The sequence below is a fragment of the Felis catus genome, chromosome A2 (assembly GCF_018350175.1).
Source record: "Felis catus isolate Fca126 chromosome A2, F.catus_Fca126_mat1.0, whole genome shotgun sequence".
Lineage (NCBI taxonomy): Eukaryota > Metazoa > Chordata > Mammalia > Carnivora > Felidae > Felis > Felis catus.
The window spans coordinates 88,428,587-88,445,239 of record NC_058369.1 but is presented as its reverse complement, the minus strand read 5'-3'; the positions used below and the strand labels follow the sequence as shown (position 1 = coordinate 88,445,239).

Here is a 16,653-nt window from a genome sequence, read left to right as displayed (position 1 = left end):
AGTGATCATAGATCATGAATATTAAACTAGACTATATTTTATATAACTGGCACATTTTTATTTTTAATAGATAAAATTCATTTTTGTTACAACATTTATATAGCTGGTTTTGTAGCTGTACTTAGGAAAATTCTCTTTCCAAGGCATTTGTATTTAAAAACATATTTGCAATTATTGAATAAGCATAATAATGGTATTTTAGCGTGAAAGTACTACATTTTGGATTTAAAACCAAATAGTATAGTTATCATATATCTAAAACTACTCGAAACTATCAATATGAAAAGAAGGTATTGTTAGTATATTCAGACCTAAAAATCCTTACAGGTATTAATCCTTTTTTTAATCTCTCTTTTAGTCTTTCACTGAGGTTTGTCTGGGTTTTTTATTTATAATTAGCAGTCATGTAATTGCAGCGATGTTTTGTTTCTTTTATTGCAGAGAAAGATAAAAGTCTAATATGATATGAAATGGCTAAAGTCATAGTTAAATATAAGGCAGATTCATACATTATAATCGGCGCAGCACATTATGTTTGCTTTATTTATATAGCATACAGTAACAGAGACCACAGTTACATTTCTTTTGTATCTTCCTACAATGTATAAATCCAATAATTTTCTGACAGACTAGTTTTTATGAAGTTTATTATTTGTAATTGGTCTTATATTTTCTTGAAGAGCCAAGGACTTTTAAAAGTTCTCAGCTTTGAAATAACTATGGAGAGTAAGGTGATTCAAACAGGCCAGGAAACTAAGTTTGAATTATTAGAATAGCAGAAGGATTGAGATTGAAGTTCAGAAGCTGAATTCATAAAAATAAATGAATTCTAAGTAACAGTGTATAGAGAATGCAAAGGAAATGGGTTTTAAAAATCTAGATAATGCTCTGCATTATGCTCAAGGAGAGAGGGGACAAAGAACTAGAAGCTAATGTCCAAGTTCAGAGTGATAGGATAAAGAATCACACCATGTTAGAAACAGAAAAGTCTTCATAGAATAACTAATTTGGAAACTCTTTACATAAAGTCAATAAACCCTAAAGACTACTTATAAAACATGTATATGCTTAGCTTCAGTTTTCTTGGGGAAAGATGATTCTGATGTAACAAGTTAAAAAAACAAAACAAAACAAAAAAAAAAAAAACATTGAGCTACATAGGAGCTAGACCAAACAACTTGACCAAGACACAACCTACAGCATACAAAATTCCTTTAAATTGCTGCAATGTGTAACAAGACCTAATTCTCCTCTCCCCAGACTATGGTGGTGGTTCTTTTCCTGCCACCAGGCACGTATGTCTCTAAATCATCCTGCACATCACTGTCAGATTCATCATAATATTACACCTCTTTGATGCTATTGTTCTCCAGCTAAAATTATCGCTGTGTCACTGACACCTTCTGAATACACACTAATGTGCTTATTTTGGCACAGAAAACTTTCCACAGTTGGACTCCAAATGTATCTTTCAGCCTTATCTCTTAATGTATGTATATATTCCTCATTGTCTAAACTCGGCTTTGTTATTTATCTAATAGGAACTTATTTTTGAGGGAATTTTATTCATGCTGTTTCCCCTAGATAGAATAATCTGCTTCGTCTGCCCTCCCTCTATGAGCTCCTCTGACCCTCTGCATCCACAGCTAATGCACACATATACGCACACATGCATGCTCACAGATACACTCATCTCTCCCCAAAATAGATCTTTTAAGGATGAAATCAAGTAAAGCCTTTCTTCAGAAAATTAGCTCCATTTTGAACTCCTGTGGTTTCCACTTTCTATTTTCGGGTATGTCTCAAATAATATATATGGTAAATCCATTTTTAATGTAGTGGTTAAAAACATGGATTTGAAGGAGTTCTGTTAACAAATTCTTATTTGGTCACTTATCAGCTTTGTGGTTTTGATTATTATATGTAAAATGTCTCAGCTTCTCAGCTATAAAGCTGGTATAATAATAATTGGCTTATTTGAAGATTAAACCGAAATAATATACTTGAAATACTAGGGCACCATTAACATTTACTATGTTTATTGTTAACTGAAATAGCCACCAAATAGCTTTATAAGCATTGTAATAGTGTGTGTGTGTGTGTGTGTGTGTGTGTGTGTGTGTGTGTGTGTGTATAATATGCTATTGCTATATAATTTTTGTTGTAATTTCTCATATGCCCCATTGAATTAAATAGACATTTTACTTTCACATTTCAAACATAATTCTTAGTCACAGCTCAATATGTATTTAGCATATTAATTATTATTTATATTAGTGTTTCATAAAATTTATATAAATTAGGAAGTTTCCAAAATAGATCCAAAGATGAATATGCCAGTAAGAAATTGTGTATTTTTATAAATAGAAAATTACATTTAGCAAGTGCACACAGCTCCTCTCATATGCTATTTTTTCCCCTTGCATATATCTAAGAGATTACTTGAAGTAATTTCTGGTGAGTACAAAATGGTGAGGTTATACCAGAATGATAGGATACACAGGAGAAATAGAACATTGGCAAAAAGGTTTTTAAAGTTTTTCAGAGTAGGGGGCGCCTGGGTGGCTCATTTGGTTAAGTGTCCGACTTCAGCTCAGGTCATGATCTCACAGCTGGTCAGTTCCAGCCGATGTTAGGCTCTGTGCTGACAGCTCAGAGCCTGGAACCTGCTTCAAGTTCTGTCTCCCTTTCTCTCTATCCCTTTCTGGCTTGCACTCTGTCTGTCTCTGTCTTTCAAAAATGAATAAATGTTTAAAAAAATTTTTAAAAGTTTTGCAGAGGAACATTCTGGTCATTTTACCCTCGATGAAGATTTCTCTATTAAGAGGGGTAATATTTATTAATAAGGCCCAATGAAAATTAAAGAGGAATAGGGATGTAAAAACAAAAAGGACTCTATGGTTATACTCTTTGTTTCTAGGTTTTATTTTTATCGTTTATAGTAAGAGTAAACTCATATTGGAAGTGTATGATAAGTGTCAATAATATATTAACAGTAACATAACATGAAAAAGTTAACTTGTATCATATTTCCCCTAAAACTCACTTTGAAACTTGCCTTAATATTTGAATTTTGTGGGGGCGCCTGGGTGGCGCAGTTGATTAAGCGTCCGACTTCAGCCAGGTCATGATCTCGCGGTCCGTGAGTTCGAGCCCCGCGTCGGGCTCTGGGCTGATGGCTCAGAGCCTGGAGCCCGTTTCTGATTCTGTGTCTCCCTCTCTCTCTGCCCCTCCCCCGTTCATGCTCTGTCTCTCTCTGTCCCAAAAATAAATAAACGTTGAAAAAAAATATTTGAATTTTGTAGTCTTCCTCTACCACACATTTGTGTTTGTCTGGTCATATCCTTAAATTATCAGCCCCTAGAGCCAGGGCTTATGTCCTTTCTATCCCTGGGATATAATCTTTCTACAGAGCCTCTTTAACTCAAGTCAGTTACTCATTTATTCACTCATTTTTTCACTGAGCTTTAACTCAGTGCAAAGTTCTATTTTAGTATTTGGCAAATGATATCTTTTCCTCTACTCAAAACAATTTAATAGGAAAAAAAAAAAAACATGTGCACCATGGAATATCAACGCTGAAAGTAACAAATGACACTGAGAGGGTATGAATAGATTGCTATGCAAGTTTCAGGGAGAAAATATTTTTTCTGCTGTGTAAAATCAATAAACATTTAATGGATTGTGTATCATGACCTAAACTTTAAACAATGGGTAAAATGTGTAACTGCATAGATTAGAGAAAAGCGATTCAGATGGAAGAATGACACACAAGAATATTCAGGACCGATATTCATCTCTACTGCCATTAAATGTTACTTAGTATGACCCTGGTTAGTAAAAACTATACTGTCTTTCCAGTATGATTCCTCCTTGTAGATTTCATGGATTTTTAAGGGAATGGAATTCTGGATCCAGAGCTACCTTGTCCAATAGAACTTCTCTGACATTGGAAATGTTTGCATCTATTCAGTACTGTATTCACAGACCTCATGTGACTATTGAGCACTTGAAATGTAGCTAGCATAACTGAGGAATTGACTTTTTAATTTTAATTAATTAAACAGCCGCATGTGGCTTATGGCTATAATATTGCACAACATAGATCTAGTCACCTTTTTAGGAATAGTAAATTCCAGATGAATTTGATCTACAAAAGCATCTCCTTTGGGCAAAATACACCATGCCACAATATTTCCTGTGAGATCCTATTACATCCCGTCTTTGCTGAAGCCAATATAGTCATTGCCTGCGTAGTATTGTTAATTAGGATATGCACAAAGGAAGCTAATAAATTATATCTGCAAGAATCTCTGAAGACTTCTCCTAGGAAGAGACTTTTTAATTTACTCTTAAAGGAAAGGAAGTTCACCCTGGGGTTGAGGGCTGAGAGTAAGTGAGTAGAGAAGAAAGAGGTCTCAGGCAGGGATGAGAAAAAGAATAGTGTGACCAGGGAAATTTTGATAATTCAGTATAACTGGCAAACAAGGTGTCCTTTACAAGGAGCAAGAGAGGAGAAAGAGCAATTTGAAAGAAAATAGAATAGTATATGTTTTTAAATACTTTCCAAGTATTGGTTTGACTTAATTTTATTTAGTTTCCCACCCAAAATGGTCATTCTGTCACATATATGTAGGATTTTCTTTTCCTTTTTTTTCTTTTTTACAAACATCATTTATGTTTTAATCATTAAATAAAACAACTAAAATTACAACTTTGTGCCCCAAATTTATTACTTGGGGAAGATTGAGATTTCGGAAATTTATTGCCATGATGTCACCAATGGTTTATAATTTATAAGACTTTGGATTAGACATTAGCACAGTTATTATTTCCTCTAATGCCTTACCTCACCACAGTCTAATAACATTCAGGAAATCCAAAAGACAAAGGGGAATGAGTGGTCTTGAAAGCTAAAAATAGTTGCTGAAAACTGATGCAATCGTGTAATAAAATATAGCCCAATAACTTATATGATATGCTCATAGTATCTGCTAAAGCAATTAGAATCCATGCAGCTAGATTTTTGTTCATGGATTTCTAAAAATGAAAATCACTTCAGCCCAAATAAGACATAGAAGCTATGAAGTTTAATTGTATACCTTGGTCTTAGGATTTCTGGTCTTATTACTTACATGTGTGATCTATATAATACTTTTAAAACAGAAAATCATTGAATAGCAATCAGATTTCAAAAGCCCTTCTAAGCCCAGCCAGACGGTTGTCTATGTGATATGTTACATATGACAACATAGGGTGTTATTCTTCAGTTATATTAACACACAGAGCCTTTTTCTTTTTCTTTCTTTCTTTCTTTCTTTCTTTCTTTCTTTCTTTCTTTCTTTCTTTCTTTCTTTCTCTCTCTCTCTCTCTCTCTCTCTCTCTCTCTCTCTTTCTCTCTCTCTCTCTCTTTCTTTCTTTCTTTCTTTCTTTTACAACAGGTTAATATCTTCACACATCTAATAGGTCTTGCTTACAAGACAAAAAACAGCATTATAGTTGTTTCTTATGAATCACATCAGACATATTAAAAGGATAGTGTATTTTAGTTGAGAAATGTTATACATATTATAATTCATGATATTTTTTTCAGGTAAGCTTTTGAACTAGACTGTGATCTAGTTGTACATAAGAAAGATTTTCAGTGCATCTTGGGAGTCCAAGGCATTTACATATATTTTCAATAGCTATCCTAATTTCTACCAGTGAAAATATAGGCAGACATTCCCAATGTGGCGCAAGAGATATCAATCAATATAGGAAAGAATGTTTTTATTGTGGCAACTATAGACAATGGAAAAATGAAGTTAATGAATATTTTTTGAGTGCATACTAATTGGAATTTCAGAAGGGTGTAGGAGTTGCCTGAGGCCCAGAATTAATAAAAGAAAGATCCGGGATAATACTTGGTTCTGTCTGATACCAATACCTTTGCACCCCATTATTATATGTAATGGGTATGAATTTTACACTATAAACAGTTGTGTGTAAGAAAAGTCTTTTACCTTCCTATTCAGAAATTGAATTATACTTATTCCAGGCTCCCTTGTCTGTAGGCTGGAAAGGAAATTCAATGTTTTACTCTTTACTAAAGCTGTGTAAGAATATAGAATTACATGATGGATACCCAGAAATTTGGGTAAGAGTTAACATTTAAAGGAAAAAGGGGAAAGGCGAAGGCCAGCTTTGAGCACATTATCTGACACCGTGGCAAAAGGTAATTTTTCATCTTCTCTCGAACCATAACTGACATGCTTAAACTCTCTTCTATGAAGTTTAATCCTTTACCTTGTAAATCAAATATTAAACATGAGGTTGGAAGTACTTCTTATCTACCTTGGCATTGTCTTATTAACTTGGACACATGATCCCAGACATTCAGTGACTCCTACTTTGATGGATGGCTCCTCTATCTTTGTCAGTGTCATAAAATGTCTTATGAGGACAAGAAATTTATAATAATATTTATAACAGTATTTTCAGCCACACCATCACTTCTCCTTACTGCTTCCTTATTGTGAGAAATAATCATACAAATTTTAATAACATTTTCTGTGATTTGTGGCAACAGAGTGTGTATCTTTTACTGAGAAAATTTCGGTTTATTACCTAATTTTTATCAAAATAATCTAATACTCAAGAGATTCTTCCGTACTTTTTCTTGGCATATGTCAAGTTTCATATTATAATTTTCATATGTGCCTATGATAAATTTGTATCTGTAAATAGGTTTATAATTTTCTAACTCACATAACTGTCTTAAAGTAATATTTCTTTCAAATTATACTAGGAAAGTTTATAATGATAACGATATGTGCTAAATTTGAATAATCTTTGGTTATAGTGGTTATATGAACAGTATTAAAGTAAAAATAATTTGTTTTTTTTTTTATTTTGCTGCCTCAAAAATGCTTTGTTTCAGTTCTTCAATCCTTAAACGTGAGGTTACATATCCTATTGCCATTGACTTTTAGAGACCTAGGGCTCAGAGACATTAATAGGTGACAAAAAAATAACAGAGCTAATCATTGAGCCAGGTGGGCCTGACTTCTGACTCACTGCCCTTCCCACTGCACCTTAGCACAATTCTGAGAAATCCCATAAATTTTTGTGCTCTGTATATTTCAGAACTCAGCTAAACAACCATCATAACTAGGGAATAGCTGATTACCAAATACAGAATCACTGCAAAAAAGGCTAAAATCAGTAATTCTCACTCACAGTAATAAAGATGGAAAACACTGTTGGTTGGCTTCCTTTTTCTCTGTTCTTTTCTAACTCAAATGAATTTTAAGAGTCATGATTTGAAACCCTGCCATTAGCTCCATCAGAAATATTAAATGTTAAATAAAGTGATCTTTATTGGCCATAAAATGAGTACCCTTTATTATTCTAAGGAGATAGAAAATACTTTATGTGAATTGTAGAGAAATTGCCAAAAAAGCTATTTTATTTCAGCCTGTGGACAAGTTAATGTGCTACTGGCAAAAGCATGTATATTCTGACCTAATTAATTCCCAGAGCATTTGGTTCTAAAAAGAGGGTTTAGAAATGACCCCTCTCCCCGGTTTACTCCATGGTCACATAGACATTTCAGTAGCTAGACACTTGTAGCTGAGATGGGGTCTCAGTCATGAGTTACTTACTCCCTTATTAAGGCTTTTGTTGCAGTGCTTTCTGGATATTTTCTACCGTGGTACTTGTAATTATTTCTGTATGTAGTCAAATGTTCCAGTTTCTGGGTACCTGAGCCTCAGCTGAGCAGATTTTCCTGTGATAAACATATGTCACCTCTGTGCTATTGTTCTGATGACACTACCTTCAGGCAACACCTTCCATAACATACAGTGTGATATTTCACACTTACAGAAATTGAGAAAGATAGTTTCAGGTATCTTCCACCTTCTAGTGTGAGTAATTTAAAAATGCTCGAGAAACAGAAACAGAAAAGTTGAGGGAATGATGGAGTGGGTCAAGTGACTGCTATGGCTAATTAGCATTTCCTTCTGGAAAGTACATACAGAAAAGTAAGATAATCTGTCTTATTCTAGATATCTGATGTAGTGAATTGCTATATTTTCCTCTATGTGAAGGAAGAAAAAGAATCATTTAAATTTAAAATTCTTTCCTTCAAGAGCCATTAGGGTCATGGTTGGCATACCTATGTGATAAAATGATCACTCTATTCTTATCACAACTGGTCTCATTCTTTAGAATTCATTTGTACATTATTACCTGAAACATGCTAATTGGTACTAATAATCACTGAGCAAGTAAATGCTTGGCTACTAATAGTTGGTTTTAATCCACTTAAATTATTTTGTCATCTCTAAAGTTTACACAAATAATACTTCTTGATGGTAGACACAAATGCTCAACCTCTCTCTGATTAACAGGTATGTTAACATAGTTCTTGTTTTAAATAAATTCACCCCTTCTTTCTCTTTTCTACAGGATAACATTTTTAAGCTGGAGGACTCCCATTTTGAAAATGGCCGTGGGAAGAGTCCATATGACCCTAAACTGCTGACGGCATCTCTTTTAATAGGTGCGTGGTCAACAGTTAAACGGTGAATTTTCTATAGATAATAACCAGATTGTTACTTTTTATATACCAACATTTTCCATTACTAATCACAAACTATTTTAGGAGGATGCCAGTTGAGATATTTTAAAATATTTTGAAAATGAAGAAAAAAATACTAAATGCTGCTTTGATTATTGTACTGTTTGGTCTGTGATTCTTTTCAATCAAAATGGTTTAATACGTGTCCTTAAAATTGCCTGCACTGTCACCATACATTTCCACTAAGACTTTAAAATTCTTATCTGTGAGTAAGTCGTTTTGGTTTTCTTTTTATAAAAGAGGAGTTTCAAGGGAGAATTTTGACAAGTCAGAAGGAAAGAATGAGATTGTCTATCTTTGTTCATTGTAATTACAAGATTTGTCACACTCTCAACATTTGGATAACTTAATCAGTACAGTTTTAATGGTCATACAATTCTCAGAGAACCTATTGTGTCACCTCGAATAAATGAAGGAAGGACTTCACTATTCATCTTTTTTTTGTTTTTTGCTTTACGCCATTTTTTAAATCTAACAAAACATTTAATGTATTTCCTCTACACCTGCCTCTAACCATCATTTTCTGGTTGTCTTCTTTCTTCTTTTCCTTCAGCAATGCAGATGGGTGGGGAATCCTTAGTCATACTTCAAAGGATGGAGATAGAAAGATTGAAGTAAGCTCAAGAGGGAGAAAACTTTGTCTGTATTGAAAAATAAAGAATTCTTTCCACATACTTTTAATCACCTTTAGACTACCACTAAATAAACACGTGAAAAAAGGTGATACATCATTAAACAATTTTTCTTTTTTTCTTTTTTTGGACTTTTAGGCGTGCTAACAAACAAAAACACAAAAGATTCTGAGTCATTAGTCTGTTCCTGAATACATTTTTCTATATGATCATGTAGAAATTATATAACTTTCGTTTTCTTTCCTTTTTTTGTTTCCTTTTCTAGAAAATATAGAAGGTAATTATTTCATAACATAACAAAAATGGTAGTGAAACTTATCAAGCATAACATGTCTAATTGAATTTTGCATAATAAATCTAGATTTTTAAAAAGTAAATTTAGGTTATTATTTGATAGGTCATAAGGTTCAATTTTGCCAGTCTTTTGTTTCTAAAAAATAACTTTTTTTTCTACTTAGCAAAATAAACTCTAGTCATATTGACTACAGCATTAGCTATGAAGATCTATTTTTACCACTATTCTCTAGTGTTTACTAGTATGTTCCGCTGATCTCTGATCTCTTTTCTATTAAGAATGAGAACAGTACAACATGAATTATCTCCTCTATTGCTTTTCAAATGTAGACAATTGCAGTCCATTTGATACATTCATGAAGCATTTTAACAAAAGTTTAAGACCTGGAGGAATGCAGCAAACAGCACACTTATAATTTTCCTCTTCACAGCTGGCCTAGTGATTACATGTAGATAACTTCCTTAAGTGCACACACAGAAATTTGAAAGTTGTCTTAAACAAAGGGGAGGAGTTCTACCTTGCGCAAACTTGCAGCCTGTACTTATTTAAATTGCATACTGAAGAAAAAAAGATAGATATTGTTCAAAAAGCAGTATGTTAACTCGTGCCTAAAGCAGCTTTAATTTGTGGTATGTTTCTCAGTGGGGATTTGCTTGATTATTTATTTTAATATTCCATCGAGAAAGGATGATGACAAGTAAGTATTACATAGTTCATATGGTATGCAACCACACAAGTCCACAAAGAATATGAAACTCCATAGTTTTGGTTTTATATTAGAATTTCTTTGAAAAAGCTGTTTAGGGTTGTGAAAAGGAAAAGAGAATGATGGAAGTTTCATGAATCGAGGAAAGGATGTGTGGCTAAAAAAGAAGCAGCTTTCAAATGGAAATCCAGACCTCCCCTCTCTGATATGGTCAAATAGTTGAGAAACTTTTAGAGGTATTTAGTGCTTATTGACAAGGAAAACTATTCAAGCCCACATAAATTAATTTCTGAATCAGCTGAATAGCAAGGTACAGAAAAATGAAAATCCCTCAAAATCTCTGGAACATCATTTTCATTCAAGAGCTGTGACTTTGTTACTTGCTTTCCTTATAACTGTACCATAAATTCTTCTTCTCATAGTACACTTAATTCCCCTTGGTGGGTTTTTTTTGGCATTTTCTCTTGTGATTTTTTAAAAAGAGTGCTTGATGATTTAATGGAGTTTTTTCAACATGAATATTTTCCCAAACTTTTACATATAACAGTAAGAACTGTCTCTGAAATATACAGGTAGTACATTGTGTGTCAGAGATTGCCTGTTGGGAAAGCCTGTCTGCCCGAAAGACTGAATATATTCTCCTTATTTCAGCACATAAGAGAAATTTTCTAGGTTGTCCCGGGCTGTTTCTGTTCCCAATACTAGGAAATAAAGTTTCATGTTTGGCTCAAACCACCTATAAACTGGTTAGCTGAATCCTGACAGCAGATACTTTTTATGTCACTAGTCCCCCTAGTAAGCAGTTTCAACCAGTAATAAGCTTTAAAGCCAGATGACAGCTTAAAAAATTAGTTCATGAAATTTATCAAGGTTTAGTATAACTTCTTTTCAAAATGGTTTTTAAGCCGATGACCACAAAACATATGGATTCTTTCCTTAGCCATGCATAGCTACTAAATTAAGTCTCCAAATCCTGTAACAGGTCCTAAGTTTTTAAATGACCTTAGTAAAGTTAATTTTTCAAATCTCCTTTAATAAAAATCATTTTGTCAATATGAAATAGTTCCAGTATTTATTTTTAAGTATTTTTATTTCATCTACCTGTAAATATTTTAATGACTTTATTTCTTTTTTATTAAGAAGAGCAGTTTCTCCCCTGCTCAGAAGAAATGCCAGGTGTGGCTGCAAGAATAAAATCTTGTATTTTCCTCACTAATTAAGTGTCATCTCACGTTTTCATGACATAAAAGCAATAGTCAATTTGAAAAGCAGTTTTATTTCCTTATTGAAGTCTTCTCCAGGCATTATAGTCCTAATAATTTAGAAATAATCCATCACTAAATCATATTATTGAAATCTATGGCAAGGGTCTAGGACTTTTAGTTATGATCTGTTTCCCCAAGCTAGAATTCTGCCTTGCCCCAGGAAAGAATGTAATTTGACATTAGAATATGCTCTCACTTGGTATTAGATCAAAGAGGTACTCCCTAAGTTAATTAACTGTAATTGAAAATATTATTTGAACCTCTCTGAGCCTCAATTTCTTTATATGTAAAATGGCATGGACATTCTAATTCCTCTAGTTGTGAGAACTAAATAAGACAATTTAATAGCATATCACATTTGAGTGCTTACATATTTCTGGAATATATATAGAAGTGGAAACGAAGAAAAAAAAAAGTAATAGTGGTTGCTGTAAAGGAGTCTGAGAGTCTGAGAGACAGATTTGATACCTTATAAATTTTATATTTTTCATTTTGTGCCATATGCACATATTAACTACTTAAAAATGTTAGTTTTAAAAGTACGATATAAATAACGAAGCCAGCACATTATACTTATTCATACAGAGAAGATGTTCAGTAAATGTAAAAATGTAAAATTATTCCCACACCTTTTTACTCTGAAGAAATGGATTACATCCATGCACTGTGTGTGTGTGTGTGTGTGTGTGTGTGTATCTGTGTCTTTGTGTGTGTATCCATGTAATAGAGAGAGACACATAAATTTATTTTTCCTCTGTTTCTAATTACTGTGCTGTTCTGTGAGTGGAATTTACTTAAGGTGTTAACAACATAATGGCTTGTCTTTAGGTTTGTTTGATTTTTGCTCAACATCCATGTCCCACATTACACCTGTGTTAGTAATGCTGCAGTTTCATCAGGAAATGTTTTTTTTTTTTTTACCTTCTACTTCTCACCACACCCTTCTTAGGAATTGTAATCCAATACATTAACTGATCTAAGCCACATTTTTACTTCATATTGAGCTGTGAACATAAAGTCCAGAGTACATATGAACTTTTGTTTTCAACACATGCTTCTCAGGTAACTCTGCCATGGTGGAAATGCAGTTCACTCAACTTTTTGTTCATCTCAGTAAAGAATGCTTTCCTTAGAGACAGTTTAGAAGGCTTACAGTTAAGGAAGAATGGCAGTATACTCAACTAGCAACTTTCATAGTTGACAGTTTTTAGGTTCTTAGTTACATCTGTCAGCACTAGTTTTTCTTAGTCTGATGTGTTCTTTTTGAGACATCAGACTTGCTATAGGGTGTTTTTTGTAGAGACTAAAAACTATTAGAGTATCTACAACCACTTTGATATATATAACAACTCATTGAGTACACTGTTGTACCAGCAATTTAATAAAATTGGATAAATTTCATGTTTTATTTCACTAGTAGCTTAGTGTATACGGAAAAAATATGTATCCTAACCATAATGCTATTTGAATCATTGTAGGATAACATTTACCTATCTACTACTTCAGATTTTCAAGAAGACTTATATTAAGGGTCAGAAAACTGGAAAATTAGCACTATGCCCAAGAATCAACATATAATTTGATAACTTCATTAATGACCTAGAAACTGCAAAAGAAGTTGGCGAGGTGACTTTTTTTTGTTAAACATGCTTGTTCAAAAATAAGCCAACTGAGGTATAGTAAATTTCTTATACTCAGTTTTCATTAGATCATTTTATATAGCCACAAAAGGTACTAGGTCTTTAATCCATAGTGGAAATACACAAGTTTATTAAATAGTATATATTCTAAGTTGACTATTTGCTTATAAAAATGCAAGATTAGAGTATTTTAACACCTGTACATTTGGGCCAGCTTAATAAATATGTGGCACAATTTCTGTGGAGCATTCATCCCTGCTAAGAGTTGACATCTAAGCAGAAATTCTGATTTAAGGCCTGGTATAAAAAACAGTTACTGATATTGTGGTGCCTGGGTGGTTCAGTTGGTTAAGCATCTGACTCTTGATACTGTCTCAGGTCGTTATCCCAGAGTCATAGGATCGAGCCCTGCATTGGGGTCCGTGGAATTTTCTCTCTCTCTCTTTCCCTCTGCCCCTCTTCCCCACTCGTGCACTCTCTTTCTCTCTCTAAAAATAAAAAAAAATATGTTATTAAAATATATATTACTTTAAAAAGTTACTGATATTGAACATTGGTAATATGAGAATGTATCCTTCATGGCCTCTTAATTGTCTGGTGCCCTACAGCTCACAGATGACTCTTGCTAAAAATAATATTCAGGTGGGAGGGAATTTCCTATGACTGGAGGCAACTGGTGCCTAAACTGCAAACTTCCTTTGGTTTCTGAGTCCGTTCTTTAATTCTGTTTTTAGTACTAAATTGATCAGTAGCTCTCCTGCTGAAGAATTCTCTGCTTTCTCTAAATGATCTACTTATCTATTGTCAAAAAAGGAAACAAAATCAGTCTTTCTGCGTTTGCCTTCATTTATATTGATTTTTGCTTTCCTTATGTGGGAATGGATAAAAAGTGTAAGTTATAAAACAAGTACATATATTAGTAAGAGAAGCAAATACCTCTATATATCTAAGTAACACTTTCTTTTGGTGGTGTTTTTGTTATTTCAGCTCTCCTGTGAATAGAGTTTTTACACATAATAGCAGCCATAATTACGGATTTTACTCACACTGAACAAGCAAAAAAAAAAAAAAAAAAAAAAGATTGAGGGAAAGGGATTAAATCTACTAATTTCCAATTATGTAATAAAATAAGACAAAGAGACATAAAAAATATATTTAAAAATTGTTTTTAATGTTAATATATTATTTTTGAGAGAGAGAGAGAGAGAATGGGAGAAGGGAAGAGAGAGAAGGAGACACAGAATCCGAAGCAGGCTCCAGGCTCTGAGCTGTCAGCACAGAGCCCGATGCGGGGCTCGAACTAATGAGCCATGAAATCATGACCTGAACCACCCAGGCATACCCCCAAAAAAGAATAATTAATGACATTCTTTACTCTTCCATTTCTGATTAAACCTCCTATTGGACATGTTCTGTCTGACTACACTCTGATATGAAATTGTTCAGTTTTCACTTTTGGTGATTCTCTTTTCACCTTTCCTGATTTTTATCACCTAACACATGTTTGAGAGGTCAGTGAGGTTCAATGAATAATTTAATACTTTTGATTTTTCAAGGTAAAGAGGACACAAGGCATCCTATTAGAGCTGTTGCAACATGAAAATATTTTAAATTAACATGAACATTTTAGGCTCCTGTTACAACACATTTTTAATTAATACCTTCTTCTTCACACATCTCAAGAAAAATAATTTACCTGAAGTTTAAAAATCTGTTACATCTGTTAATTATTTGTAAAAAGATAAAAAAGTAACCTTAATAAAAGTATTATAGTGATTAAATATAAGTAAAAGTTAAGGAGACAATAAACATGTACCTTTGAAACTCATAGGTAGCTCATTCATAGAATGTTTACTTAGAGAAGGTTTGTTTGGGGGGCACATGGGTGACTCAGTCACTTAAGCATCCAACTCTTGATTTTGGCTCAGGTCATAATCTCACAGTTTATGGGATCGAGCCCCATGTCGGGCTCTGTGCTGACAGCATGGAGCCTGCTTGGGCGTCTCCTTCTTCCTCTCTCCCTCCCCTGCTCGCGCTCTCTCTCTCCCTCTCTCTCTCTCTCTCTCAAAATAAATAAGTAAACATAAATAAACAAACAAAAAAGAAAAGCTTTATTTTTTACCTTGTGGGCAGATAAAATATTATTGCAACTATTATGGGGAGAAGAGGTCAGATTTGAACTTGATATTTAATTAAGTGAAGAGAATACAAGATGCCTTTAAATCCCAAAGATACCATATTATGAGAGCTTAGAATGTTATATGAGTACCATTCATTAATATATTGTCACATCATCATTTTTTATTTGTCTTGATTCACAACAACCCAAAGTAAATGATCACTATCCTAAAAGTGCATAAGATAAGGTATCATTTAGTAATATTTCAAGTTATAACCTGGAGTTATGCACTGATTCTCTCTGCGTCACTCTTCTCCACTGCCTTGGACGTCGTCCAAAGGTTGTTGCATCGAGACACTTCAGAGAACCACAAGCTGTACCAAAGGAACTGATTTGAGTTAGACCACTGAGAATGCCTGTTTTCATTATAAAACCTTCATGTGGAAGTGAGAATTGAGGGTGTGAACAAAGAATATCACATGAGAAATCTGATTCATATATTCAATATACATATGAAATTCATTATAAATATGAAAATCTTTGGAAATAATAGTGTTATACAAATGTTTAAGTTATAATTTATCTATGTCTATTTTATTTTCTGATTAATTTTCAAGGCACTGAATTCAGAAACATTAACTTATCCAAATGATCAGCAAGATAGTATTAAATTTACTGGTAATTTTATTTAAAGATGATTTCATATTTTTTGTTTCATTTTGCTGATAATTCATTATAAGTAAGTAGGCAATACTGTGTTTCCTAGATGAAATAATATGAGGTATTTTCTGTTTAAAGGAAAGAAAATATAATTTTTATACAACCTTCAGTTTATTAAAAGCTGGTATGGTTCAGTGTAAGGGGCTTGAGATTAAACAAGCCTGAGTTTGAACTTTTACCCTTACTATCCTAGTCATCAGTTGAGCAACCTTGGGTTTCTTGAACTGTTAAGTAGGGATACCATTTACATCACACGGTGGTTGACAGAACTAAATGAGATAATTGGAAAGTGTCCAGCCAGTGCATGACTCCCCAGCAAACACAGAATGGTGTTCAGTAAATATTAACTTCTTTTTCTCCTCCCTTTTTTCTTTTCCTTTTTTTTAATCTTGTGATTATGATTCCTCATTTATTAAACTCTGACCTAGAGTTGATTTAATTTCAGTAAAAATGAGTAAAAAACATAGTAGAATCTTGACTATGGAGATTATGACCTATATTTATCAAAATTTCCTCCTCTTCAGATACATTTCTTTAATATATGAAACTACGTGATGGACTTGTTTTTAGACTATGTGATAACTTTTACTAAGAACCCTTCTCCCACCTGATACATTCAAAAATAAAAGCAAGAAAAAATTATTGGTGAG

At 33.3% G+C, this 16,653-nt stretch overlaps 1 protein-coding gene across 5 annotated transcripts in view; it reads left to right on the top strand.

Annotated features, from left to right (window-relative positions):
• Positions 1 to 16,653, top strand: part of SEMA3A (semaphorin 3A) — a 481,474-nt gene that overhangs the window by 365,665 nt on the left and 99,156 nt on the right. For all 5 annotated transcript variants that reach the window (XM_045052318.1, XM_003982709.6, XM_019825395.3 and 2 more), the window contains one exon: positions 8,455 to 8,548. In XM_045052318.1, coding sequence (XP_044908253.1) covers positions 8,455 to 8,548 — 94 coding nt within the window. The remainder of the gene's footprint in view (positions 1 to 8,454; positions 8,549 to 16,653) is intronic.